The 25368-nt window shown below is 37.3% G+C and overlaps 1 protein-coding gene across 1 annotated transcript in view; it reads left to right on the forward strand.

Annotated features, from left to right (window-relative positions):
* AGGF1 (angiogenic factor with G-patch and FHA domains 1) overlaps positions 1–25133 on the forward strand; it is a 44310-nt gene extending 19177 nt beyond the window's left edge. The window contains exons 6-14 of the mRNA XM_052646532.1: positions 4214–4544; positions 5623–5734; positions 6904–6955; positions 10760–10861; positions 12004–12169; positions 13682–13764; positions 18831–18958; positions 20570–20669; positions 21904–25133. Coding sequence (XP_052502492.1) covers positions 4214–4544; positions 5623–5734; positions 6904–6955; positions 10760–10861; positions 12004–12169; positions 13682–13764; positions 18831–18958; positions 20570–20669; positions 21904–22104 — 1275 coding nt within the window. The 3' untranslated portion in view covers positions 22105–25133. The remainder of the gene's footprint in view (positions 1–4213; positions 4545–5622; positions 5735–6903; positions 6956–10759; positions 10862–12003; positions 12170–13681; positions 13765–18830; positions 18959–20569; positions 20670–21903) is intronic.
* Positions 25134–25368: the final 235 nt, after the last annotated feature.

The raw sequence follows: 25368 nt of genomic DNA on the forward strand, positions 1-25368 counted from the left end.
AGTCCCTTTGATATTTCTTGTAAAGCTCTTTCAGTGGTGTTGAACTCTTTTAGCTCTTGCTTGTCTAGAAAGTTCTTCATCTTTTCTCCCAATCTGAAGGATAGCCTTTCTGGGTAGAGTGTTCTTGGTTGAAGGTTTTTTCCTTTTATCATTTTGAATATATGGTGCCATTCCCTTTTGGCCTGACTTTTCAGTTCTGCTGAAAAGTCAGTGATAGCCTTATGGTAGGTCCCTTGTGGATAACTAGCTGCTTTTCCCTTGTTGCTTTTAAAATTCTTTTTCTTTAATTTTTGCCATTTTAATTATATTTTGTCTTCATGTGAACTGCTTTTGGTTCGTCTTGTTTGGGACTCTGTGCTTCTTGAACCTGGATGTGTTTCTTTCCCCAGGTTAGGGACATTTTCAGCTATGATTTCTTCACATACACTTTGTGGTTGTTAGTATGCTTAATATTGTCTAGAGGTATAAACTATACTCTTTTTTTTGTTATCTCTTCAGCTTGAGTGGTTACTACTCTTTGCCAGATTGCTGATCTGCTCCCCTATATCATCTAATTTGTTGTTCCTTCTAGTATATTTTCATTTTCAGTTTTGTATTCTTTAGCTCTGTTTGGTTCTTCTTCATGTTTTCTAACTACTGAAATTTTATGTTCATTCATTCTTCTGAGTTTGGTGAGCATCTTTATGTTCACCACCTTGAGCTTTTTATCCAGTAGGTTGCTTATCTCCATTTTTTTTTTTTCTGTGATTTGACTAGATTTTAATTGTATTCTTTGAAGTATGGGAACATTTATAAAATAGTGGAAAAGTCCTTTTTAAACCTGTATTTTGGAAGAATGTTCTTTTCTGAGGTTATGTCTTGTACCTTTGTTGAGAACGTATTCCTCTGTCTCCTCACTGTGCTCTGTTCGCTGTATTTATTTCTGTGTGTTAGGTGGACTTCAAGGTGGGTAGGTTGTTTATGTTTCCCATCTTGGAGAAGTGGCCGTATTTAGCAGGCCTCCTCTGAGGCCCAGGTAACACATGCCCTTCTGGTCACCAGAACTTTTTTCTCTAGGGGTGTTCCCTGTGTGAGCTGTGTACATCTTTCTGCTGTGGTGAGACTGATGACTGTGGGAGCACTGGAGGGCAGGGCTGGCCCTCGCCCTGGCCGGCTGTGAGGTCGTGCCTCACGTGGTGCCTGCAGGCCCAGTCGAGAGAAGGGTGGCCTTTCTGTGAAGTTGACCGTGTGACCCAGGGGCTCAGGGCTGTTCCTGGCCCATTGGACGAGTCCCTGTGTGGCTCTCTTCTGGAAAGCCAGGGGCTTGTGCTGGCCAGCAGTTGGGCAGAGCAGGGATGCCAGCACTAACAGACCAGAGGAAAGATTCCAGAAAGATGTGTTCCCGTTCCACTGCTACTGGGGTAGAACAGATTCCCCAAAACAGCTGACCCAGGCTCCTTTCAAGCTGCTACCTCCCTGTCGAGACCCAGAGCGTGTGCCGTCTTACATGTGCCTCAAGAGCTGAATCTTATTCCTGTATCTCTCCAGTTCTCCTGAACAGAAGCTCTCCTAGTTTTTCAAAGCTGTACATTCTAGGGGCTTGTCTTTCCAGTTCAGGATCCCCAGGCTGGGGAGCCCCATTTGGGCCTCCCACTCCGCACTCCTTGGAAAGAACCTCTGTGCTTGGGATATCCCTTCCATTTGTGGTTTGCCAACACAGGGGTATGGGTCTCCACCTCTCCTACCCATCTTGTGTGGTTCCTTCTTTCTGTCTTTAGTTGTGGAAAAGCTTTTCTGCTAGTGTTCAGGAAGGTCATTCTCATAGACAGTTGCTCTGTAAGTAGTTGTAAGTTTGGTGTGTCCATGGAGGAGATGAGTTTAGGGTCTTCTCGCTTCACCGTCTTGGCTACTTCTCCTGTTCTTGAAATTTTATCTCAGTTCTCTATTTGATTTGTTTATTTCTCTATTATTTTCACTGACAGTACCTAAGAATTGAAGAGTAAGTAAGAAAAATGTTGAAAATTATTTTTCTTTTTTTTCAGAGACCTCTGTTTTAGTGACTCCTACCTGTTACTAGTCATTGAACTGTTTGAGAGGATATGTTAATGAAACTGGTTCTCCCAGCAAAGCAAAGAATATATAGGGGTCCTCAAATGACCTTTTCTGACAAACTAGATGATGAAATTTGATAGCATTCTGTGAGATTTTGGTCCACCTTAGCTCTCATAGCCATTCATCTTTACCATCCTTCTGTAAAAATAGGTTAATTTAGGACAAGGACTTAAGAAAAATACTAATAAAATTTTGAATTCCCCAAGGATTATAAAAGGTAGTTGTGTCGCGTGGGAGGAAACCAGTTTTAGGACATCCTCATCCTTTTCTTGAGTTTTAAGATATTCTTGGGCCTCACTTTTTGGAAGTGCAGAGTATACACATGGAGAAGGAAATGGCAACCCACTCCAGTGTTCTTGCCTAGAGAGTCCTGTGGACAGGGGAGCCCGGTGGGCTGCTGTCCATGGGGTCACACAGAGTCGGACACGACTGAAGCGACTTAGCGTGCATGCATGCCTTGGAGAAGGAAATAACCCAGTCCAGTATTCTTGCCTGGAGAATCCCAGGGACAGAGGAGCCCGGTGGGCTGCTGTCTGTGGGGTCACACGGAGTCAGACACCACTGAAGTGACTTAGCAGCAGCAGAGTATACAGAAGGAAGGAAGTAGGGTGAGGAGATTAGAGTAATAACTTGAAATGTGCATATATGCCTGATGTAGGCCCTGGGCCTTTATCTTAATGGATATTTATCTAACATTTGAGACTGACAGTTTTAAAAAGCAGTACCTATTTCTGTTTCGCTCATTTTCCTCTACATGTGTTGTCCTATAAACAATAATAATAATAAAATACATAATATTGGAAACTGCTTTTCTCTTAAGCATATATACATCAGGAAACTTTTTGGCTGTAGTTTACAGTGGTCTTTAAAGTTCCTCATAGCTTTTCAGGAACTTGCTCTTGTTATTGTCCTTGGTGAGTTTGTGTTGCTGGAAATACGTATAGTTTAGCATGCTGTGAATGTTTAGCCAGTCTTCAAACTGAATTTGTGTTGTCATTAAAAATACGTGTTTAGGATGCTCTCGTATTTTATAAAATAACAGCAGAACATATGACTTCACCTCATCATGTTGCCCTAAGGTAGAAAGAAAACTAGAGTGTGTTACAAACTAGAGGAAGGTAACTGCTTCTTCTAAAGTTAAAATAATAGATATGTTCATTTGTCCTAGGGTATGGCCAATATGCATGTATAATAAATAATAAAAGGCTTATGCCAGTTAAGTTGGAAGTTCAGAATAAAGAGATGTAATTGACTCATCTGTACTATTTTCTGTATCATCAAACTGACTCTAAAAAGTATTTTAGCAAAACTTCAGTTCTGATATATTAGGTACATTTAGATCTTTAAATCCCTGCTGTAATTAGCGCTAATTCTTTATGTCGTGTATGTTGACTTAATAATTGACTCAGAGTTCAAAAAGAAAATTTAGGTTTAGTTGTATTCTCTAGGCCTGCACTGTTCTGCCAGCTCCATGTGGCTACTGAACACTTTAAATGTTGCTAGGATACTTTACCTAGTTGAGTATAAACTATACTCAGTTTTGAAGACTTGGTACAGAAAATCCATATAAAGTATTGGTAAAAATTTTTATGCTGATGAAATGTCATCTTTATATATAATTAGTGTAAAGTAACAAAATGTATTTCACCAGCTTCTTTTTTACCTTTTTAATGACCCTACTAGATAATTTTAAAGCGCACACACACACACACACACACACACACACACCCCCACACCACCCCCCCCCCACCGCCCCCCCCCTTGACAGCATTGTTCTAGGTTCCCACATGGTCCAAGCAACATGTGACGAGGACCTGGGTTGGGACAGTTAAGAAAATGATACTAGATAAGGAGAGAGAATTGGGATTAATTTCAAACATAGTCTATAGCCTCAGTAATTGATTCCATGGAGTGGTTCAGGAGATGTCAGAGACTTTTGATTTGGATAAGTGGATGGTAACATCATTAAGAAAGGGAACATAATAAGAGGAAGAGGCAATAGAGATAACAGCTGTTATTTTGCTGAACATATGTTTTCACTAATTCATTGAAACATTTAGAGTTAAACATTATAAGATGGTCATGTTTAAGATTCTTCTCTCCTGTTCCCACCTCTTTCCAGAATTTGAATTCAGAAGATCAGAAAACATCCAATATTGAACATATAAGCTGCAGTGAGGGAGAAGATTTTGCAAATGTGAAAAAGAAGGCCAAAATAGACATCCATTACAAAAATAGTCCGCCCAAATATACTGTTCCAGTTAGTGCAAAGACTGTAGAATCTCCTCTTAGTGAAAACATTTATAATTCGGCTTCGTTTAAAGACGAGAAAATCGTAGACATTGATAGTGAGCCTGAAGAAGGTGAAATTACAGACTCTCAGACCGAGGACAGTTACGATGAAGACACTACCAGTGAAGACAACGCAACTGCAGAAGATACTGAGGATGAAGGTGAGTAGACAGGCATTATTTCACGGCCATTGTAAAAGTACAGCACAGTAGTTAAAAGCATTGGTAGCCCATATATTTGCCAAAAAGTGAGCTGATTGTTTTAATAACATTATTAAAAATGATAACTTTGGTTATATTTACAGTAGGGTGTGAATAAATGACTACTACTTGGATCCTAAAGTTTAATTGCATTGAATGGCCTACTCAGTAGAACAAAAAACCAAGTTACCTACTCTTTCCTAGAGTCTGTGGTAAGTCTGTTTTAATGGGTTAGATATTTATTGTCCACTTTTGTAGTTGAGGGAGGGAAGGCAGTTGCCTTTGAAGAGTAGGCCATTAATTCAGCTACATAGGTATTATGGTAAATCTGATTTTTCTTTTTACTTGATATAATGACATACTTTGAAAACTCGGAATTTTGTAGTAGTGTGTACAAGCTTATTTTGTTCTTAATGGAATTTCCTCTCATTTTTTTCTTAAAAGGGTAGACTCAGTTTTTCTAACTTAAAAAATGGTTTTTGGGGGGGCATATTTTCAAATACCAATACCTTAAAAAAGAGAGAGTTGATTATTTTGTAATTGTGATAGCTGCTGTATATCTTTAGGTTGATTATTTTAAATTGCCAATGTTGTTAAAACTTACTTATTGTGTATGTCACATAGCAGAATTTGAGAAGGTTGTTTTAAACAGAAGGAAGATTTTTGATCAATTTATTTTAGCTTTATGTATGCTTTCTCGGAGAAGGCAATGGCACCCCACTCCAGTACTCTTGCCTGGCAAATCCCATGACGGAGGAGCCTGGTGGGCTGCCATCCATGGGGTCGCGAAGAGTTGGACACGACTGAGCAACTTCACTTTCACGTTTCACTTTCATGCACTGGAGAAGGAAATGGCAGCTCACTCCAGTGTTCTTTCCTGGAGAATCCCAGGGGTGGCGGAGTCTGGTGGGCTGCCGTCTGTGGGGTCGCACAGAGTCGGACATGAGTGAAGCGACTCAGCAGCAGCAGTATGCTTTCTACTATTCCCTGGGCATTTGTTATTTTTGAATTAATACTTACCCGTTTCTTTCTTTGGCAGATGAAGAAAAAATCTGGCCTCCATGTATTAGAGTAATTGTAATTAGATCACCTGTGTTGCAGACAGGATCACTTTTTATCATTACAGCTGTAAATCCTGCTACAATTGGAAGGTAAAAATGTTTACTATTATCGTATTCTGTTTATTTTTCTTATTCCAATTAACCATTAAATATGTGTGGTACTTGTAGAATAGACAAAAAATGATATCCTTATTCCTTCCTCTCTCACTCAGAAAATATGCTGACACTTAACTTTTGTCATGCGGTTTTGGAAGTCAGTTGCAGACATAACTTCATTGTCCCTAAAGCAGTCTGCCTATGTAAAGAGTTAAAATCTTGGTGATACCTTCCACAGAGATTTCATCATTTTCTTACCTTTGGTTTTGCTTTTTTTAGGCTTAAGTTACTTATTTAAACCCAGTATGACCTCCTCCTTTGATCCTTTTCCTTTACCCCTGTGTAACTAGAGAAGTAGATTTTAATCATGAGTACGATAATGTCCTTTTTTCCCAACTGGAAAGGTAATATATCTTTAATTCAGGTTTCATACAGCATCTTAATTTTAAATTCTTGGGAAATAGTATGTTCCTTTTACACGTAGTAATAGAAGTGGAAACATAGTCAGCAGATCTGGACTGACCTTACTACAAAGGATATTTGGTCCTGCTGGATGCTCACTAGCCTGTGACAGATGTACCAAAACCGGGGTCCCCATCCCCTGGACCTGTTAGGAGTCGGGCTGCACAGCAGGAGAGGAGCACTGGGTGAGCGAGGAAAACTTCATCTTGTTTACAGCTGCGCCTCATCACTCGCAACACACTTCAGATGTCACTGTTTGCCGTCACCTCCAGATGGGACTATCTAATTGCAGAAAGCCAAGCTCAGGGCTCCCACTGATTCTACATCATGGTGAATTGTATAATTATTTCATTCCATATCACAATATAATAATAATAGAAATAAAGTGCACAATAAATGTAATGCACTTGAATCATCCCAAGTACCCTTGCCCTGGTCTGTGGAAAAACTGTCTTCCATGAAACTGGTTCCTGGTGCCAGAAAGGTTGGGGACCGCTACAATTACCTTATGAAAGAGTTCAGGTAATTCCAAGACCTACTTTCAAACATGAAATTTAGAGTAGCATTACGGAAACTGGGTTTAGTCTGATAGGGAGACTTGCATCCTAATATATCTTTTAAAGCAAAATTATCTTTAAAAAAGTTCTTTAAATATGCTTCAAAAAGTATTAAAGGCATTTTAATTTTACTTAACTCTGCAGAGAAAAAGATATGGAGCATACTCTCCGAATCCCTGAAGTTGGTGTCAGTAAGGTAGGTTCTTTGATTTTTCAGATACAGCCCCCTCGGTGTGACTTTGTAAATCATCATTATGGCAGAAAGCTAGGGTTTTTCAGATGAAAAAGAAAGGTTAATAGTCAGTATAGTAATGGTAATGAAAGTAATGCAGGTTGTTTATTCCATTACTTGAGAAAAAAAAATTCTCCATCAAAATTTGCATGAACTAAAATAATGTTTAGTTTTTAACTGTCTGGAGCAGGAGTAGACAAAGTATTAAAGTAATACCTGTTTAGCAAATACTTACTGAGTGAAGTCAATATGCTGGATATTGTGGTAGTTCAAAGATAAATCATACGTGGATTCAGGCTACTTTAGTGCATAGTTACTTCAAGTCCATGGTATTTTTCAACTCAAGAATAATCTGTCATCTACCACTCAAGGCTTTTTCTAGTTGATTTTACAGCTTTTCCTAGTTGACTTTCTAATGGTTTCAGGAAAAAGAGCAGTTGGGTGTTTCAAAACAAACAAAAAGAACAGAGTTGCAGCTAAAGTTATAAGATTTAACTATCAAAAGTCTCGTTTATCTTTTTTCTTTACTACATTTTCTGTGGTTTTCCCCCTTCCCTTTTATAACTGTTACGTTTTTTTGACCTTTCATCAACCCCATTTTGTTTCTATTTAATGGATTATAATATGATTCTAAACTGTATTTTTGTGATTTTTGTCTTTTTGGAATGAAATTTGTTTTTTCATTATTAGTTGAAAGTCTGATTTTTTTACTTTGTTTGGATTCACTCAGAGGGAATGAAGTCCTTGTAATCTTAATTCAGACCAAGTTATCTTCCTTTTTCGCCTTCTCATGATGCTTGGTTTTTCTGCCTCCAAAGAAAAACCTGTCTATAACTTAAATAACAAAGACGTCCTACTTCAGTCTGAAATGTAGGTAGTTCTCTGGTGGCATTTCTGCTTTTCCTTTCTTTGAAACAAACATGTCCACTGGTGGGGTAGGTAATTTGTTAGTTGTGTGAAATCAGTTTGATAGTTTATATCACACATATCCAGATATATGAAAAAGTTAAAGTCAAAAAACTCCAACATATTTCATATTAATATTAGGAGAAAAACCAGAAACTAATATTTAACCAGTGTATAGGAGAGGATTTTCTAAGTTTAAAAAAAGGAACAAAATCACAGAAGACGAGGTAATTTTGAATAGTTTAAGTAAGAAATAAATTTAAATGGCAGTCTAAGATAATCAGATCTATATATCCCTTATATTTTAAGAGCTCATACAGATTCATTTTTTAAACCCCACTATGATACCAACAGGTAAATGAGTGAAGGACATAGATAAGTAATTCACAGTAGAGGAAATATGCTTAACTTGCGAAAACCATTCAATATTTGTAGTAATTCAAGAAATACAATTGAGACCAAAGTTAGTTTTCATTCATCCTGTTTATTAAATATCTTTCCTATTGAGAGCGTAATTTAGAAAGGTCTTTGGAATAAGGTTTCTAGTCATAAGATGTGAAGTTATTTAAACTCTTTGATATAGGTTTTCTAAACAACCCAATTGAAAGAAATGTATGAAGGACATGAAGAGAAAGTTTACAGAAGATGAAACCCAAATGGCTAAAAATATAAGAAGAGATTTCAGCCTCACCTGTAATCAGGAAAATGCAAATTAAAACCACAGTAATGAAATTTAATTTCACACTTGATATGCTTACAAAAGCTAAAAATTCTGACAATATAAAGTGTTATTTAAAACTGTATAGATCAACGGAAATTCTTATAGATTGGCGTTGAGGCTACATATTGGTCCAACCATTTTGGAAAATGATATGTGTGTGCTTAGTCATCATGTCTGACTTTTTGCGACTCCATGGACTGTAACCCACCAGGCTCCTCTGTCCATGGGATTATCCCAGCAGCAATATTGGAGTGGGTTGCCATTTCCTACTCCAGGGGATCTTCCTGACCCAGAGATCAAACTTGCAGCTCCTGCATTGGCAGATGGATTCTTTACCACTTGAGCCAGCTGTAAAGCCTGGAAGATCGTATGGCAGTATCTAATAAAGTTTGTTTGCATGTAGATGGCTTAGCAGTTTCATTCCTAAGTGTATACCCCCAGAGAAACCCTTGTATTGTCCACAGGAAGAGTGCATGGACAGGGTTGTTCATAGAAGCATTTTGAAAAATAGTAAAACCTGGGGAAAAAACCTGGCTTTGTCATTAAAAGAATATATTATAGCTTATGGTACCGCCACAGCTGCACTACAGCTAGATGGTATTAAGCCAAAGATGCAAGATAAAGGAGATAAATACTATTAGTGTACATTTGTCAAAGCTCATCCGACTGTTGGAGAAGGCAATGGCAACCCACTCCAGTACTCTTGCCTGGAAAATCCCACGGACAGAGGAGCCTGGTAGGCTACACTCCATGGGATCGCGAAGAGTCCAACACGACTGAGCGACTTCCCTTTCACTGTTAGTTTCATGCATTGGAGAAGGAAATGGCAACTCACTCCAGTGTTCTTGCCTGGAGAATCCCAGGGGAGGGGAGCCTGGTGGGCTGCCGTCTATGGGGTCGCACAGAGTCGGACATGACTGAAGCGACTCAGCAGCAGCAGCAACAGCAACAGTTGTGTAACCATTGCTGCAGTCAATTTTAGAACATTTTCATCACTTTGGAAAAAAGTATCATACTCAATAGTAGTCCTTCCCCGTTCCTTCCTCACCTCCCACAGCCCTAGGCAGCCACCAGTTTACTTTCTGTTTCTGTGGATTTGCCTGTTCGTCACATTTCATGTAAATGGAATCATATTAATAATACGGTATGTAGTCTTTTGTAACTAGCTTGTACGCTTAGCTTGTCTTCAAGATTCATCCTTGTTGTAGCAAGTATCAGTACTTCATTTGTTTTTATTGCCAAATAATACTCCATTGTTCAGACACACTATAGTATTTTGTCTATCTGTTCATCAACTGTTAGACATTTGAATTGTTTCCATTTTTGGGGTATTAAGAGTAATACTGCTCAGTTTGTTTGGAAGTGTAGTTTTCATTTCTCTTGATACCTACCTTGGAGTAGAATTATTGAGTCATATGGTAACTCTATTTAGCATTTTGAGGAACTGTCAAACTTCCCCACAGAGCAGCTACATCATTTTATGTAACCACCATCTATGTATTGTTTATGAAACTTTAAATTAAATATTTTTGCAGCTCTATATCCAGTTAAACGCACATGTATTGAGTACATGCCTATTATATGTGAAGCACTATATTATATACTAAGTGGTAAGCAAATTGTCAACTAAATGTAAGCAATAATTGTAAGCAGTACAGTGGCCTTCACATATACAGTAACTCTGTATAGTTTAAGTGTTACATAAACAAAGTGCTGTGGAGCAGGAGGGAGTGATTAGTCCTGAGTATTGAAAATTTGGAAACTCTGAGAAGTTGACCTTGAATATTTCAAATCACCTTTGTATTAAAAATTTTTAATGATATGAGCAACTATTATTAGGTGAAAAATTATTTCAAACTATATATAGTATAAGCTCAAGAATATTATAAGAGTAGGAAAGATAGGACACATGCTAAGTCATTAATGGTAGTTGTAGGTGGGGTTACAGGGGGGTGACTTTTTCTCCTGCAGCCGCCTTATTTCTACCAGAAGCATTGTAATTCTTTTGTATTCAGAAAAAAATGTATTAAGAATAATACGAGTTAAATCATCAGAGTCCATTGCATTTTATCATGGAGAAATTATTGTCTGTGATTTAAAAATATATAATAATTTATAATTACCTGGTTTCTTTTTTTAAGTTTCATGCAGAAATTTATTTTGACCATGACTTACAAAGTTATGTCCTTGTGGATCAAGGCAGTCAGAATGGTACAGTTGTTAATGGAAAACAGATTCTTCAGGTAAGTGTATATTTATTAATTAAGTACTTGCATATTCTTTTTTAAATTTTTTTTCATTTTTTATTAATTTTAAAATCTTTAATTCTTACATGTGTTCCCAAACATGAACCCCCCTCCCACCTCCCTCCCCATAACATCTCTGTGGGTCATCCCCATGCACCAGCCCCAAGCATGCTGTATCCTGCGTCAGACATAGACTGGCGATTCAATTCTTACATGATAGTATACATGATAGAATGCCATTCTCCCAAATCATCCCACCCTCTCCCTCTCCCTCTGAGTCTGCCTATTCTTTTAAAAAACTGAACTGGAATATTTTATCCCTCAGGGCATAGTTATCATAGTGATTATATATATCATTTAGGTCAGATTGGTATTCAAGCCAGATGTATTAATGTGGAAGAGAATTCTTAGAGCTGAAAAATATATACAGTATGTAGATACTTAACTGCTGAGTTTTGCCTTTCTAATTATGTATCTACGCCTTATTTTTAGAGATAAATGCATTTTAAAGCCATGCAAAGGAAGTTATAGCAACTTTAGGGGCCATTCTTTTGTGTGTGTTTTTTATTTTTTTAAGCTGTTTTAACAGAAATGTTAAATTGGAAAACTCCTTGAAAGCAGGGGCTATGTCTGTTCAGTTAACTCTTTTATCCCTAACATGTAGCAGAGTGCTTAGCACCTAATAAGATTATATGTGGAAGGAGGGGAGGGAGGGAGGTCTTAGTTAAGGATCAAAAATGAAATGAAAATTAATCAAGAGAAGAAAGAAAAAGGGAAATATGATGTGATTTATCTCCTTAATATGTCATCTTTTTGACTGTGATGATTATTCATTTTGGTAATAGATTGAAGTTTGGGTTGGATATTTCTCTGATAGCATTGGGTATGGAGATGGGCAGATAGTGGATTTTGATAATATAAAAATTAGAAGTTGCTCAGTTCATCTGTCTGCTCCACTAATAGAATATTACAAATCACCCTCATGTTGTGGAAATGGGTGTGTATGCATAATGTCTGTCTCTCTCATTGAGAACCATCTCAAAATTTTTTGTTATAATCTGACATCATTTACAGTAACCATGAATAAATAATCATATGTAACTCTTGGATTTCTGTTTTGTTATTTTTTTCCCCTTTAGCCCAAAACTAAATGTGACCCTTATGTACTTGAGCATGGGGATGAAGTGAAAATTGGAGAGACTGTGTTGTCGTTTCATATTCACCCTGGCAGCGATACCTGTGATGGCTGTGAACCAGGGCAGGTTAGAGCTCACCTTCGTCTTGATAAGAAAGATGAACTTTTTGGTATGTGAAACATACTGTTTCTGTGTGTGATAACTTTAATTCACCAAAGTGTTCTAAAAAATGTATCAGTAGCTACCAGCTTCATATCTAATTGATATAATACTCTATTGAGATACATTTATATTTCAGTGATTACTATCAGAGGAGGCTAAAAAAATAACATGTTTTGAAATGGGAGACTTAGGTAGTAGATTATGATAGTAGTTGATTTTTCTATGTAATGGTTTAGTTGTACTGTTATAGCATTAGGTTACTTTCTGACCAGGAATGACAATCGATAGCTCTGCTGTTGTTAATCCATCTGTAGGCTTTTTATCTTTTTAATTATTTATTTGGTTGGCCGTGCCAGGTCTTAGGTGTGGCATGCGGGGTCTTAGGTGTGGCCCGCAGGCCCTTTCTTGCTGTATGCAGGATGTAGGTCCCTGACCAGGAGTGAACCTAGGCCCCCTGTGTTGGGAGCACAGAGTCTTAGCACTGAGCTACCAGGGAAGTCCCAAGTCTGTGGGGCTCTGAAGCAGCACTGCAGCGGTAGCTAACTGTCCTTCAGAGGAGTAATTGTGATATAGTTAAATAAAGATTTGTCGTGTTAGTCACTAAGTTGTGCTTGGCTCTTTTGCAACCCCACGGACTATAGCCCACTAGGCTCCTCTGGCCATGGGATTCTCCAGGCAAGAATACTGAAGTGGGTTGCCAGTTCTTTCTCCAAAGGATCTTCCCGACCCAGGGATCAAACCTGCCTCTCCTACATTGGCAGGTGGATTCTTTACCACTGAGCTTACCTGGGAAGCCCAAGGTTTCTCTTTAACATCTATTTACTGTTATAAAAAGTAATCCACAGTTAGACTTTGATGTAAAATAGTAAGATAGAAAATAATAGGCTAAGGTATTAAGATTTATTGGTTGATATGTCTGCTTTCCTAATTACAGTTTGTTGATGTATTATCTGTGTATATACCATTATTTTCTATAATAGTACTGTAAAAGGTTGCTATCTTGTTAAAACTTTCTTATTTAAGGCTTTAAAAATTGAAAGAGTAATTTTCCTTACGTTATTTTTTCCTCTTAATGCTCACTAAATGTTCATTATGTATTTTTTGTTTTCCTATATACTACATTATGAAAATGAGTAGGGCACACTACACAATAATGTGACTCTTGAATTCTGTTTTTTCTTTTGCACAAACTTATGTTCTTTCAGAGAACTCACAATATTTCTACATCTGGGATACTATTACAATAACCATACTGAAAAACTAAGATGTTCAGTATTTCTTTTAGTATGTAAACTGTAACATTCTTATACTCTTTGAGGTTTGATTTACTTTCCAATTAGATTTAATTACCAAAATGCTGAAAGGACATCATCACAACCCAAGATACTTTTATATTAATGTATTTGAACTTTTTGTTAATCTGGAGATGGAATACTAGTACTCTTAGTTTTTCATTATTAAATAAACAGTATTATATCAAACTTAGTGGTTTTTTTTTAAACTCAATTTTTCCTTGTAGTTGGTCCAACACTAAGTAAGGAGGAAAAAGAGTTGGAAAGGAGGAAAGAATTAAAGAAAATACGAGTAAAATATGGTTTGCAGGTAAGGGAGTTAAATATTGTTACATGTGCTAAACTGGGTGTCTGGTTTTGTGTAAAAGTGCCTTTAGATCAGCATGCTGTGCTGAGTTGCTCAGTCATGTCCGACTCTTTGCAATCCCATGGGCTGTAGCCCACCAGGCTTCTCTGTCCATGGGATTCTCAAGGCGAGAATATTAGAGTGGATTTCCAGGCCCTCCTCCAGGGGATCTTCCCAACTCAAGGATTGAACCCAGGTCTCCTGCATTGCAGGTGGATTCTTTACCATCTGAGCCACCAGGGAAGCCCAAGAATACTGGAATGGATAGCCTATCCCTTCTCCAGGGGATCTTCCCAACCCAGGAATTGATCATTGCTCCTGCATTGCAGGCAGATTTTTGACCAGCTGAGCTACCAGGGAAGCCCTTAGATAAGCATAGTCAATTTTTATATACAAAAGAGAGGGAAAAAAAAAAAGAGAGGGGCTACTCATAATTATTTTGAGATTCATGTAATTCCTTCTAGTTGTTTACTGTTTACTTCAACAACTGTTGAGACTGGAGCAGAAAAGTGATGATAATACTCTACATTTCAGTAGCCATTTCTGATTTTTAAAAAACTTACATTAAAACGATACCATTGAAAAATACAGTCAGAGTGCTAATGCTGCCTGATTTCAAGACTTTTTATAAACTCTTATAATACAGAGAGTAGCATCGGCAACAAGAGAAACAAATATGTTGATGGACAGACTAGTGATTCCAGAAATAGACCTATATAGACAGGTTCGTAGATAGATGTGTGTGTGTGTGTGTGTGTGTGTGTGTGTGTGATTTTCGGGAAAGGTATAAAGCCAGTTTCGTGGAGAAACGATAGTCTTTTTCCAACAAATAGTGCTGAACTAATTGGAAAGTCAACACAGCACATACCACAACAAAAGCAGGAACAGCAGCCTTGATCCATGCCTCATAACATACAGAAATGAACTCAGAATGGACTGTACATATACATCTAAAACTTAAAACTACAAGACTTCTAGAAGCAAACCTTAAAAAAAGAGTTAGGCAAAGAATTTCTAGATATTTAACACTAAAAGTACAATCCTTAAAAGCACAAATTATACTCCTCCAAAATTTCTGTTCTTCCAAAGGTTTTGTTAAGAGAATGAAAAGATAAGCCACAGACTGGCAAAAATATTTGTAAATCATGTATCCGATGAAGTTTACAAAGAACTCTCAAAATTCAGTAAAGGAAAACAGTTTAAAAATGAGCAAATGATTTGAGTAGACACTTCACCAAAGCACATGGCAGTTATGAAAAGATGTTTAGTATCATTAGTTACTGCTGCTGCTGCTGCTAAGTCGCTTCAGTCGTGTCCGACTCTGTGCAACCCTATAGACAGCAGCCCACCAGGCTCCCCCCATCCCTGGAATTCTCCAGGCAAGAGCAATGGAGTGGGTTGCCATTTCCTTCTCCAGTGCATGAAAGTGAAAAGTGAAGGTGCAGTCACTCAGTCATGTCCAACTCCTGGTGACCCCATGGACTGCAGCCCACCAGGCTCCTCCATCCATGGGATTTTCCAGAAATGCAAATTAAAAACATTTAAGACTATATTGTCTTGCTGGCATGTGGAAGAACTGGAACTCTGATACAGTGCTGATGAGACTACACATGGTACAGTGGCTTTGGTAGAGAGTTTAATATTTTGTCTAAAAGTTATATGTACACCTGCTATATGATTCACCATTCTACTTCAAAGTATTTACCCAAGAGAAGTGAAAGCATGTGTTCATACAAAGACTAGGGAACAAATGGTCACAACAGCTTTTTTCCTAATAGCCAAAAACGGGAAAAAAAAAACTCGTGTCCATCATTAATAGATATACTGTGTTAAATATATATGTTAAACACTCCTAACAATAAAAAAAAGAAACAAACATAGGCTATTAATACAGATTACAATGTAGATGGATCTCAAAATGATTATGCTGAGTGAAAGCCAGGCATAAAGAGTACAGATGACTATTGAACAACACAGGGATTAGCTGTGCCGGGTCTCACCTTGGTGGAAAAATCTTCATGTCTGTACTCAGCCCTGCAGAACTACAGTTCATCTGTATCTGGTGTTCTGCATCTGCAGATTCAACCAATTACAGATAGGGTAGTACTGTCATATTTACCAGTGGAAAAAAATCTGTGTATCAGTGAACCTGCACAGTTCAAATTCATGTTGTTCAAGGATCAACTGTACATACTATGGACTTCAGTTCTGTAAAATTCTAGGAAAAAAAAGGACAAGGATACTTTTGTGGGAGATGAATATCTATTATCCTAATTGTGAAGTGTTCAGTCGCTCAGTCGTGTCCAGCTCTATGTGACCTCATGGACTGCAGCAGACCAGGCTTCCCTGTCCATCACCAACTCCAGGAGCTTGCTCAAACTCCTGTCCATCGAGTTGGTGATACCATCCAACCATCTCATCCTCTGTCAACCCCTTCTTTTCCTGCCCTCAATCTTTATCAGCGTCAGGGTCTTTGCCAGTGAGTCGATTCTTTGCATCAGGTGGCTAAAGTATTAGAGTTTCAGCTTCAGCATCAGTCCCTCCAGTGAATATTCAGGACTGATTTCCTTTAGGATGGACTGGTTGGATCTCCTTGCAGCCCAGGGGACTCTTAAGAATCTCCTCCAGCACCACAGTTCAAAAGCATTGATTCTTTGGCATTCAGCTTTCTTTATAGTCCAACTCTCAGATCCACACGACTCCTGGGAAAACCATAGCTTTGACTAGATGGGCCTTTGTTGGTAAAGTAATGTCTCTGCTTTTTAATATGCTGTCTAGGTTGGTCATAGCTTTTCTTCCAAGGAGCAAGCGTCTTCTAATTTTGTGGCTGCAGTCACCATCTGCAATGATTTTGGAGCCTCAGAAATAAAGTCTGTCAATGTTTCCATTGTTTCCCCATATATTTGCCATAAAGTGATGGGACCAGATGCCATGATCTTAAGTTTTCTTAATGTTGAGATTTAAGCCAGCTTTTTCACTCTCCTCTTTCATTTTCATCAAGAGGCTCTTTAGTTCTTCTTCGCTTTCTGCCCTAAGGGTGGTGTCATCTGTGTATCTGAGGTTACTGATATTTCTCCCAGCAATTTTGATTCCAGTTTGTGCTTCGTCAAGCCCGGCATTTCACCTGATGTACTCTGCATGTAAGTTAAATAAGCAGGGTGACAATATACAGCCTTGATGTACTCCTTTCCCGATTTGGAACCAGTCTGTTGTTCCACGTCCAGTTCTAAGTTCATAAATGTATACAAATCTCAAAAGTATCTAATTGTACACTTCATGTATAATTTATTGTTTGTTAATTATGTATCAATAAGGCAGTTAAAAATTACCATTTCAATAATAGAGCAAGAAAGTAATTAATTTTGCCAGTTTATATTGGAGAAACTAGATCTGGTCACCCAGCTACTAAATGACAGAGCTAGATACAGAATTGTAGGTCTTAAGTGTATTTGTCCAGTGCTTTTTATACTTTATGAAGATATCAGAGAAGATGCTGCCAAAATTTTTCTGAAAAATTGTATTTTTTGTTGTTACTGTTGTACTAAAAGAGAAATCATAATAGAAAAAATGTCAAGAGGTTAAGTTGGGAGGAAAGTAGAAGATCTATAAGGAGAGAATAAAATGTTTTCTCAGAATTTTAGCTCAATTTCTGCATCATTTTCTAAGGGCGAATACCCATTAGGATTGGTGGTTCTTCATTTCTCTGTTTTGAAAGCAAAATTAAGTAAAAACTTCTATGCTGCTTTCCTTACATGGCTCTAGCAGTCTGTAGTGTGTTTTTTGATGAATGTTTTTTACTTTTTATATGTGCGTGCTTAGTCACGTCCAACTCTTGCAACCCTATGGACTCTGGAGACCCTACGGACTGTAGCCCACCAGGCTCCTCTGTCCATGGGATTTTCCAGGCAAGAATAGTGGAGTGGGTTGCGATTTCCTACTCCAACTTTTTATATAAAGGTTAGCAAATAGTAACAAAAGGGAAGAGAATTCTTTGATACCCCACACTGAATTGCCTCTTTTGTCCCGCTGGCTTGTCTTGGGCATCCCTTTATTGTTGAACCAGTCATACTGTAGCATGCTGAAGATTGTATGTGTATATTTGAGGATTATAAATTTATTTGCATTCTGCCACCTTACATAGAGCTTAATTTACTCTTTACTCAGTAATCTTTGTTGCTACTGCTGCTGCTGATGCTAAGTCGCTTCAGTCGTGTCCGACTCTGTGTGACCCCATAGACGGCAGCCCACCAGGCTCCCCCATCCCTGGGATTCTCCAGGCAAGAACACTGGAGTGGGTTGCCATTTCTTTCTCCAATGCAGGAAAGTGAAAAGTGAAAGTGAAGTCGCTCAGTCGTGTCCAACCCTCAGCGACCTCATGGACTGCCGCCTTCCAGGCTGCTCTGTCCATGGGATTTTCCAGGCAACAGTACTGGAGTGGGGTGCCATTGCCTTCTCCAATTTTTGTTGAGTGACTGATTAATCATATAGTGAAGCTGTATTGAAGAAAAAGTTATTATTGTTGCCATTGTAAAAGTATTTGTTTTTTATCTATTTTTAAAAAGACTTTCTACATTTTTCCCTTTTAAGGAACAGTATCAAAACTTTTAGATCTTTTGGAACTTTCAGTTCCTTAGAGAAAAGGAGAAATAGATTTTTTCTCCAACCCCAGGGGTTCTCTATGTTTCTTTTAATACTAGTAGTCATATGAGAATATGAATACATATCATTAATTCAAAATATACTGTATTTTTTACTATATTTTCATAGAATTACATATTATAATTTATATATGGTTTATATTATCTTCTATGTACAATTTATATTGTAGCACAACTTGAAATGATAATAAACATTTAAAGGGGATAGACTAAAAATATTAATAGCATAAATGTCTTACTTTGTGTCATGTCTTAATTTATATCATGACTTATTTAATAGAGACCACACTGAACCATATTCACTAAGCAAGGCAAATATAAGGACATTTTTTCAGTTTTGTTTTCCTCAATGAATATTTCATGTTTATAAAGAATACAGACTATGAAGATGAAAAGGCATTGAAGAATCCAAAATATAAAGATAGAGCTGGAAAACGTAGGGAGCAGATTGGAAGTGAAGGAACTTTCCAAAGAGATGATGCTCCTGCATCTGTCCATTCGTAAGTATTAAATTTTAGTTGCTTGAAATAGTCTTTGTACCATAATCACACTCATAGGACAAATCTGATTTATAGGACTGTGGAAGTTCTGTTTATATTTTCCTCTAATATTGATATTCTGCTATTCCCTTGAAAATTACTGATCGTATACATGAATATGGATACATACATATTTATCACATATAAACTTAAACACACACACGTATGTATATGCATAGCTAACATTCTAGCCACCCAGCTGAGTGACCATACATTTATATACTGCGTATTTAGAAGGCTGGGCTGTAAGAAATTGGTAATAGACTGATACTTTTAATAGTTATTTCAGTACTCAACTGCTTCTGTTCTTGACCCTGAAATATTATTTTTCTTACTATTTTTGATTCAGTTCTTTCCTCTTGGTTAAGTAGCATTGATAAGCATGAAAACTGTAATTCTGAGACCTACAATATGATTATATTTCTACACTTAATCATATATTAGCTACATTTTTTTCTCAGAATATAAATTCTAGGTTTAGTTATTTAAATTTTTCATGTAGAACTAGCAATTATTAAATTTTGACTTAATATATTTTACTGGCTCTAAGATGTATTACTTGGATAGAATTTTACAGTTACATATAATAGCAATTTTTTCATAATGGTACATAAACTAACAGGGCATCTTTGAATTTATGGAGTCAGATTTTATGAAATACAATATTTTAGACTACATATACCAAACAACTTGACAGATATTTTTAAGGTTTAATATTTTTTAAATAATTGCTGGACAACATGAAGATTATATTACAGTTAATAAATAATGAAATACATTGGTCTGAGGGCGTTGCTTCGTCTATTTTTATTGAAGAGCTAATTTAACATTTTGTGGAATTGAAAAGACAATGTGATAGAACACAAAATTAAAATACCCTTAAATTAGACCATAAAATCATAAAATGCAACTAGTTAATGAAAGGTTTATTTTCATTTTAACTTTTTAAATTGATGTTAAATTCACAAATGTTAAGCATCAATATCAATGATATATCATAAGATTTAACACATTGCAGACTCCAGTCTTGGATTAAGAAATAGAAAATCACAAGTAACCCCAGAAGCCTGGCCTCCTAGTGTCCGCTCTGAATCACCATTCCTCTCTCCTCCCCAGAAGTGACTCTTCTACTGACTTCCAACAGTGTCAGATTAATTTTACTTAATTTTTAATTTTAAGTATATGGAGTAATTCAGTATTTATTTTGTGTCTGTATTCTTTTTATCCAGCATTACTTTGTGAGGTGCATTTTATTTTCATTGCTGTATATTCTCCTGTATAAATATGACACAATTTATCCACTTTGCCACTGATGGACATCTGAATTATTTCTAATTTGTGGTTATCGTTAGATTTGGCTGCAAAAATTCTCATCCATGTCTTTTTGGTGCACCGTATACATGCTTTTCTGTTTAGTATATGTAGGACTAGAATTTGTGTGTCTTCAGCTTTATTAGGGAAAGCCAAGTAGTTTTCTAAAGTAGTTGTACCAATTATTTTTAACTCATTAGTTTATTATAAATGTGACTTAAATGGTCTCAAAATCAACTATCATCTTAATTTTCTCTAAAGTGAAATTACTGATAGCAATAAAGGTCGGAAGATGTTGGAGAAGATGGGATGGAAAAAAGGAGAGGGCCTAGGGAAGGACGGTGGAGGCATGAAAACTCCGGTAAGACTTGTGATTTCTTTGATTAGTTACTCTTGTAACAGATATATTTACTGTATACTTACTATATGCTAGGCATTACTATAAGTGCTAGGAGTATGGTAGCAAGCAAAGAGATATGGTAACTACCTTTGCGGCAATCACAATTACCAAATTTTTGTGTTTATGATTTGTTTTGTTTTTAGGAAGCCTCTTAGAGACTTCCTAAACCTCTAAATAATCCGTGTTTTTTCCCTGAGGCAGAAGTTCTTCTGTGCCTTTTATTTTCAGTGGCTGTGTTTACTGTGCCTTGTCCTAACATGCAGGAACAATCGAGTGTTACCTTACCAACAGTCAGCTTCTGTACTAGCTGGAGAATCTGTTTTAGGTTCAAGATTCGGAGCATGTAACAAGCAGTAGAGTGAATCGTGTCTAGAAAACAGTACAGTGGTTTAATTCTGCAGTCCCATGGTTCGTTGGCGGTTCAGATTCTCTTTCACAGAAACCTTACAAAGTAGTAATATGACCAGAGAACACTCTTGATAATGACTTGTTACCTAACAAAGTAATGGAAGATTTAATGTAGATCCTCTCATTGGAGGTACAGAGGAAAGAACATGGGTTTTGCAGTCAGGTTAGAGTGTGGGCTCTCTCACTTGCTGTACGACTTAGGGCACATTTGGATTTCAGTCTTCATCTGTTAGAATGGGGATAATGAGAACTTTTTCAGGAATATCCAAAAATAAAGCCCCTAGGTTGATGCCTGACGTACATTAGACACTCAGTAATTTGTGGCTTTTAATGGTTCTCAAAATAATGAGAAGTTCTCTGCTCCTTTTATGAAAACAAACTCTTTATGAGTCAGAGGTTTAACTTATCCTTCACTTACTTAGGTGAGGCTCAGACCGTAGGTTTACATACATCCACTGCTCTTACTTGTAGTTAGAGTAGATGACAGATTGATTGTGCAGCATCTCAGTGAAATACGGTGATTGCTGTTTAAGGACCACTCTGTTTTATTATAATAGAGTCCACTGTTCTTATTGATAAGCAAGACAGTGTAGAAAAATGAGTGTAAGTTCCACATATCACCATGTATGTAATACCCCTGTATGTATTAGATGCATTTGACAGCTTTTTCTTATGCATCAATCTTTTCTAATTGAAAGAATTATAGTTAAAAGTATCAGATTGGATAAAGCAGCTCTCAGTGTGTTTAGGTGCTGCAGTAAGTTCTCTTCTCAACTTTTGGTAACAGATCCAGCTTCAGCTTCGGCGAACACATGCAGGCTTGGGGACAGGCAAGCCATCTTCAATTGAAGATGTTCACCTTCTCCAAAACAAGAGCAAAAAGAACTGGGAGAAAGCACGAGAGAGGTTTGCTGAAAATTTCCTGGAAACTAAATCTCAAAAAGATGGACCAGGGACTGTGCCTTGGGTCAAAGGGACTGTAGAGTGAAGGTCAGTCATAGAACACAATTAACCTTTTTTATAGAGTTTGGAAACTCTTGTATAATTGCAGAAATTTCCCCTCAAAAAGAGTCAGTGACATGAGGGAACTGTGTCAGTTTACCCCCTCATGATTCAAAAATTTGTAGTAAAGTGTGGTTTGCAGAGCTTTTAAAAAACATTTTTAAATAACTAATAAATAGTGACTGAATCAAGTCATGCTGTGAGTGGACTAAAGTTCACGGGGCATGGATGGGCTTATCAAACTTTGCTAGTTTACTTTGTCATTTGCAAGACCCATATAAACAACTAGCCATATAAGCAAAATTCACGAAACCACTAACTTAAATGTACATTTGTCTTTGTCTCCTTATATTCATTATTGTAAGATGCATAACAGAAGAAACATGAAAAGTTTATAGAAACAACCTGACTGTATGCATCCTTGTTTATACCCTTTAGGACCTAGATAGAAAATGTTGGAAAACATAGGTAGTGGTGTATACATTATATTTGAAATAACTCAAGACATATTATTGAAGAACTAATGAGCAGGTGACATGTAGAAAATCAGTCTTCCATTGTTTTCTTCTGTGAAGAATCTGTGGATTTGTATTATATATTAAGCATTTATATTTGGTTTGTTTCATAGCTAAAAATGAACAATTGAGTACAGTATTGAAATATTCAATGTGCTGGCGTTTGATTGCTGGCAATGGAGTCGTGCCAGAGAAGTTTGATTTCTGTTGCAAAAGGATTAGAGACTTCCCTGGTGGCTCAGACGGTAAAGCGTCTGACTACAATGTGAGAGACCTGGGTTCGATCCCAGGGTCGGGAAGATCCTCTGGAGGAGGAAATGGCACCCCACTCCAGTACTCTTACCTGGAAAATCCCATGGATGGAAGAGCCTGGTAGGCTACAGTCCATGAGGTCGCAAAGAGTCGGACATGAATGAGCGACTTCACCTTGCTTCCTTACCTAGCCAAGGCTCCAAACTCAAGATATTTATTGAAAATATCTTCAGATGCAATAAAAACATTGTAACATCAAAAAAAATAATTCATTGAACCAATAATTTAAACATTCTGGTCTGCGTTGAACTCAAGAGCAGGCAGAATTTCCCTCTGTAGACTGACAGCGCAGTAATGAAACCAGCCAGAGCTTCCCTCTGAGAATTGACAGCACGGTGATGAGAGGAGACTAGCTCAGGTCTGGTGAGGCTGCAGTGCAGCTGTCTGAGCGCAGGTGTCACTGCGCTGCCGGTTACTGCTGTTTCTTCCCTTTGTGGTCGACTTTTCTGTCAGCTTTTTGCTGGGAAATCAATGCTGCGACTGATCTTTTATCACAGTGAATATAAACTATAGCTCTGTCATCTACTATAATGAAATGTCTTCGAGATACAGAAATAGGAAAGGAAAATTCTGGGGGGAAAAAATATGCAATAGGGAAGATAGTTCAGAAAGAAAAGCTACCTGTTGGAATTTCTAATCTTAATGGTAGAGGGTACTTAAGAAGGAGGGGTGTGGAAAGAAAATGTATTACTATAGATGAGACATATGACCAAATTTGTCAAGTCATTGTAGACGGGAAAATCAGAGGTCCTATAACTCTAAAGATGGATTAAGTATTTTTCTGTATCCTTCCTGCCCACTTACATACCCTAACACACACACACACACACACACACTAAAGATGGATTAAGTATTTTTCTGTATCCTTCCTGCCCACTTACATACCCTAACACACACACACACACACACACACACACGGCCACATACATACCCTAACACACACACCTCTTCATACCCTAACACATACACACAACTCACAAGACTTGGAGGCAATAGGAATGTCCTGGATTATTTTCTGTAAAGTAGAAAAGTTACTCGTGTAAACATGGTTCTGATACTGGTGCCCTGTATACAGGTAACAACATAGGACCTTCAGAGTGAACTTGCTTCTGATAGATCTCACTCACTGGGTTAGTATACAACTGTATATATAATATTTCCCACTTTTATTATTAGATTGTGGAAAACGTTTTCATTGTTTTCCTTTGTTAAGAAAATGGAAACTTGAAAATGGTGATAAAAATTGATACATATATGGTATTTGCATTATTAAAACCCTTGGCAGATCTAAAGTCTCAGGGCTATACTGTATACTGGTTAAAGCACTGAATAATGTCTGGTTCTATTTCTACTTGTGAAATGAGAATAATATTTAACTCACATGTTTGTCTCGAATAAAAAATAAGAAAATGTATATAAAAGCACTTTGTAAACTATGAAAGTAGTACAAATGTGAGCTTCTGTTTGTTCAGGAGCATAAATGTGGATTATGTACAATTTGAATTATGCATAAAATTGTTTTGTGTCTAATATTTAAAATTACAGTTTATTTACACAGTTTATTACTAAATTACATTTAGTAATTTAATAGCCTTTAAGTGTTTGTTTAAAGTGAAGCTGCGAGTTGCTGAATTTTGAGAATTCTAACATATTTTGCCAGAACATGAGAAGTTGGCAAAATTGAGAACAGAAGATACCGTCACCATTATAGTAAAATAACAGAAATTGTCTTCTAAATTAAATAGCTAAGAAGCACTTTTTCTCAGAAAGGGAGGGGTTTTATTTTTCTTCTGTTTTTAAAGGTTTTTACTTCTGTTTAATTTATTCTAGTTGTGAACTTACGAAGTTATGGTTCACCCAGTTAAAATGCCTCCCAGCTTTTCATGTAAAAGATTATTTCTTAATTTGGCAAATTTTCAAAGAGCAGCCAAAAGAAGACATAAATTTCCACCGAGGAGAAGAGGTGTCAGAGACTGTGTACAGAGGCCGTCCTGTTGAGTCACAGGGCAGAGGGCTGTGCTGGGCAGGGAGCCAGAAATGCGTTTCTGGCCCCAGCACCTGAGGGTTCTCAGGGACTGTTGAAAGTGTCTTCCCCATTGTGTTCTAAGTGTGCTTCTTATTTTTTTAGGGCATCACTTACGTCTCTGCCGTGAATGTTTAAAACATTTCATTTTACTTTTTTCAGGCTTTAAGGTGGAAATACATTTGCATTCTTTAAAATGAGTCAGTGTTTACCTGTGTGTCTATGTGTATCAGGGCCCAGGCGCTTTCTCTTTGTCTTTCTGCTTTACTATTCTTAGTTCTGGCTTATGTCCTTGTAGTTGCAAAATGACTTTTGAAACTCCAGTCATCACGTTCAAGTCCAAAACGGGAAAGAGCAGTATTCCTGTTGTTTCTCCTTTATCGGGAAAGCGAAAGCTTAC

Source organism: Budorcas taxicolor, chromosome 10 (genome assembly GCF_023091745.1).
Source record: "Budorcas taxicolor isolate Tak-1 chromosome 10, Takin1.1, whole genome shotgun sequence".
NCBI lineage: Eukaryota > Metazoa > Chordata > Mammalia > Artiodactyla > Bovidae > Budorcas > Budorcas taxicolor.